Genomic DNA, 4,815 nt, shown 5'->3' on the forward strand with positions numbered 1-4,815 from the left:
TTAGTAGAGACGGGGTTTCACCATGTTGACCAGGATGGTCTCGATCTCTTGACCTCGTGATCCACCCGCCTCGGCCTCCCAAAGTGCTGGGATTACAGGCTTGAGCCACCGCGCCCGGCACACAAAACTTTTTAAAGAGTTGTTTATAACCTAGGAACTTCTGATATGCAGTATTCAGGAAAGGATTAAAGATACTGAAGTTATGAATAAATACAAAGTAAATAGTAATGCTTGCATCTGAACACAGATATCAAGCAACAAGAAAAAATACAAAAGGATCAAGTTACATTTCTTGCTCATTAGCATCACATCCAAAATATAATGGTTCACATTACTTTATTAATTGTACACCTTCCTTTGAAAAAGACCAGTTTTTATTTTTATTGTATTGGCTAACAAAACTGCAAAGTACCAGAGATATGCTTTAGGAGAAAAGTAATCAACACAAAATCATTTTTTCACTCATTATGTAAATTAAACAGACTGATACCTTCAAACACAGGAAGTCTAGAGTTTGGTGAAGAGAGACCAGACAGCCTGTTTTCTGCTTTAACTCTGAATCGGTACAGATCCTAGGATATTCCTGATTCTAAATGTCTTCAATTCTGAGGCCTGGAGAGCTAGGTCTGGAATCTGGCTTCATCACATATTAATTCTCACACACATGGTTCAATAACAAAAGCCTGCTCAGCCTCTGTTTCTCAATCTGTCAAATGGGGATAGGTAACACCTCTGCCTCGTTGACTCACAATACTGTTTTAAGGAACAACTAAAACAGTGAAATCAAACATCCTCTGCTATCTGAAAACTACTCTCTGAATTTACAATCATTACCTGAAATACCTGGTAGTGGACCTAACTAAAATGACTAACATTGCTTGGCACAAAGGAAAAAAAGGTGAAGCCATTTGCCTCTTCCTGCCAAAAATGAGAAAACATGCATTTGTGAGAAAAATGATAGCCTTTTCACCATTATCCTGAGAAAATGAAATTTCTTTTTAGTCTCCTCCTTTATTCATAGGAAAAAGAAAACGTTCCTACTATTAGTCACAAGTTGTGAAAAGTGAATCACTGGGCGATTTCCTTTCTGTATACTTAAATAAACCTAAATGGGATAGCCTACTACCTGGGCTATATAGTGTAGCCTGCTATTCCTAAGCTACAAATCTGTACAGCATGTGACTATATGGGATACTGTAGGCAACTGTAACAAAATGGCACGTATTTGTATACATAAACATAGCTAAACATAGAAAAGGTACAGTAAATATGGTATAAAAGATTTAAAAATGGTATACCTGTCTAGGGCACTTCCCATAAATGGAACTTACAGGATTAAGAGTTGCTGAGGGTGAGTGTGAGTGAATGCGAATCCCAGGATGTTACTATACATTACTGTAGACTATAAACACTATACACATAAATGACACTAAATTTATTTTTTTAAAAAGTAATTGTGCCATGATGTTACAATGGCTACAATGTCACTAGCTGACAGGAATTTTTCAGCTCCATTATATTCTCACAGGGCCACCATCTTACATCGGGTCCACTGTTGACCAAAATGTTATTATGTAGCATCCGACTATATCATATTTCTACATGCCTCTAAAACAGGGCATTAGATAACAGCTACCAGCAGTGACAGAATCAAGATTCTCTGTTGGGTGAGAATACTTTACCTGGATTGATGCGACCTGCCCTGGGTAACCACTAACGTTCTAACACAAAATTATCACCAAAAACTTGATTTTTATACAGGAGTAAAACTTTAGATCTAAACTTTGAGGCTGAAATCCTGTGTAAATAAACACTTCAGTGAATGAAAATGACAACTGAAAAATCATTGCTTAATTTATACAACTTTATTTTACACAGGTTTTTTTTTTTTTCCTTTTGAGACAGGGGCTCATTCTATTGCCCAGGCTGGAGTGCAGTGGCATAATCACAGCTCAGTGCAGCCTCAACCTCCTGGGGCTCACTCCATCATCCTACCTCAGCCTCCCAAGTAGTTGGAAATATAGGTATGTGCCACCACAGCTGGAGTTACATAGATATGGGGTTTTGCCATGTTGCCCAGGTTGGTTTTGAACTCCTGGGCTCAAGTGATCCTTCCACTTCGGCCTCCCAAAGTACTGGGATTACAGGCATAAGCCTGGCCCACACAGGTGTTTCATGATACATGAACTTCATGTGAGCACAGTACTGTCTCTATTACCTTTTGGTATGCACATCTAAATTGTTTTAGTTCTGGCTAAGGCTTTTGCCTTTACTATTGAAATGTTTTCGCACAGCTTTAACTATGATGGAAATCAGAGCAGACATTTCTTGAATACAGTCCTCTACCTACATCAATACAACCCAAAGATTTAACACATCAGTGTTGAGTATTTTATTATAACATCCTGAAAGCCCCAACTGTTGCTTTCAAGTATCATTTTCACTGACATGGAGCTCTAAGTATATGAAATACAGTCAAAGAAAGACAAGAACATTTCTATGCTTTAATTTTTTAGAAAAACACTGCCAATTAAATTCAAAGGGATACACACTGTGCTCTTTCATTACTGTAGTTCTCTTTAGTGTGAAGAACCCCTCATGGAGATTGTTAATCTATGTACACCTGAGCTGTTCCAGACCTAAAACCAAATGTTTAACAAACCTTTAAGTGAAATTCTGATGCAGGAGGTCCATGATCCAGCAGGTACGCTACTCATTAGGCTCAACAGCTTCATTTATGCTTTTTGATTAAATATTAAATAACTGCTAAAAGTGCTTTGAGAGTTATGTACAGTCTAAAGATCTGGTCATTAACTCAAACCATCACTATTACTGGAGGGGGGGAGCCGACCTCAAGGAATGATGTTGGCAGTAAAGTAATTAGCACAGGGTTGGTGCTTTTGAAATGGTATTTCAAACCACATCATGGATAGAATTTAGGTTTAGCCCTCTTATTTTAGAAGCAGAATGACGTTATGGCATTGATTTACAACTAGGACAGGTAATTTGGGGATTCAAATAACCATCTGGGAATTTTCTGTTAAAAAAAAAGCTGACATTTTTTAAGTTGGCATTTATACTCTGTGTTGTCCCCCAAAAACATGAAGCCACAGAGCAGCTGTCCTGTTAACTGAAACAGATTAAGATTCCAAAGTTTTACTGTACTATTTTTTCTTTATCAACACTTAGAAACACTAAGTTTTTCATGAACACTCTGAAAATGAGTTTTCAAATGTAGGCAGATTAAAATATTAACAAGGGGGTAAAAAACAGAACCAGAATAAAAATTCGCTAATTGGAAAATCAATTCAAAAGCAAATTTCTATATCTATATAAAATGCATCTCATAAGAACCAAGATTTTCCCCCAAATCATAAAATCACTGTCAACAAACATGGGGCAACTCAGAAACACTGTCACAAAGGTCACTGCTTTCACAGGAAGGTTTCAAAAAAGCATAAAGTGGTTACGATGAGATCAAATGTCTCCGTTTTGAAACAGACAAACAGATCAGGGACCATCTCAAGTGTTAAGCAAACTCACCAAACTACTGTCAACATCCTGGTCTGGAGGGATCCTCCTCTGCCCCAAAGTGACAGCTCCAGGTTAGTCAATTATTTAACTTACAATTCACAAACCCAGAGTTCCAGATCCGATATAACACATAATCTACCCCAGGGTCGAGGACGCTCCCCTCGGCCTCCTGTGTCAGGATTCATTCCCTTGGAGTTAACTCCTCGCTTGAGAGAGAGAGTCGCGTAAAGTTTGTTACGTGGGAGAGAGATGTGGGCAGTGTGACCGCCCCTTCTTTTTCTACCCAACTCCACCTCCCTAAATCACCCCTTTGGCGCAGACCAAGCAAAGCCAAACAGCGAGTGACAAGCCGGTGCGAGGTGTGCCCAGGGAGAACCGGGTCCCGAGCCTGGAGTCCCCACGGCCCCGCCGGCGGTAGAGGCTGGGGGGCGGCGGCTCTGGGCCTTCAGCCCGAGGGGGCGGATACTGACCCGAGGACGCCGAGGCCGAGCTCAGCAGCACTGCACAGAGCAGCAGCGTCAGCCCTATCCGGACCCGCATCCTGCTCTCAGGGTCGCTGCCAACCCCTACAGCTGTTGCCTTCGCCTCTGCCACCACCGACTCAGCCGCCGCCGCCTCGCCACTGCTCTTCCTGCTCTAGTCTCCCTCCTCCGCCCCTTCCCAGGCCTCCCTGATCCAGCGCGCAGCCAATCCCCACCCGCCGTCGCGGACGTCTCCTCCAATCACTGTGGTCTCCCCGCCCGTCCCCATTGCTCCGCCCCGGGGTCATCCATTGGCCAATCATTGTACAAGGCTTCCACACCAGCTTTGCCGGTTGGACCACCGTCTCACCGACATGGCCCCAGCTAATTGGTAGCCCACGGGTTCAACAGGAATCAGGGCGTGAGTCAAAGACTGGGAGAAAAGAAGCTCAGCCAAGACTACAATTCCCAGAATGCACTTCATGTGATTCTCTTGGGGGCTGCTCCTGGGAAGCGTAGTCCATCTCGGGGCAAGATTTACAAGTTGCAGGTGACTGAAGTTAGAATTCAGCTAACAACTATGCTAAATATTAACTCAAGGCTACGGATTCATAAGCCTTTTAAAACTGACCCAAAATAAATATTAAGGAGTAATTTTAGAAGCCTGTAATGTGTTTAGCATCTCTTCCTGTTTTATTAAAATAAATTAAATTGGGCATAGTGATATAAGTACTGAGAAAAATGCCACAGCTAGTTGAATTTGAGGTGTTTATTTATTTATTTATTTTTAGGACTTTTTTTTTTTTTTTTTTTTTTTTTT

The 4,815-nt window shown here is 41.4% G+C and overlaps 1 protein-coding gene across 1 annotated transcript in view; it reads right to left on the bottom strand.

Moving 5' to 3' along the window:
* The window catches only part of SEL1L (SEL1L adaptor subunit of ERAD E3 ubiquitin ligase), a 53,886-nt gene extending 49,677 nt beyond the window's left edge, over positions 1 to 4,209 (bottom strand). Inside the window, exon 1 of the mRNA XM_017505914.2 lies at positions 4,005 to 4,209. Within this exon, the coding sequence (XP_017361403.1) occupies positions 4,005 to 4,074 (70 nt within the window). The 5' untranslated portion in view covers positions 4,075 to 4,209. The remainder of the gene's footprint in view (positions 1 to 4,004) is intronic.
* Positions 4,210 to 4,815: the final 606 nt, after the last annotated feature.

This window comes from Cebus imitator, unplaced genomic scaffold (assembly GCF_001604975.1).
Source record: "Cebus imitator isolate Cc_AM_T3 unplaced genomic scaffold, Cebus_imitator-1.0 Scaffold345, whole genome shotgun sequence".
Lineage (NCBI taxonomy): Eukaryota > Metazoa > Chordata > Mammalia > Primates > Cebidae > Cebus > Cebus imitator.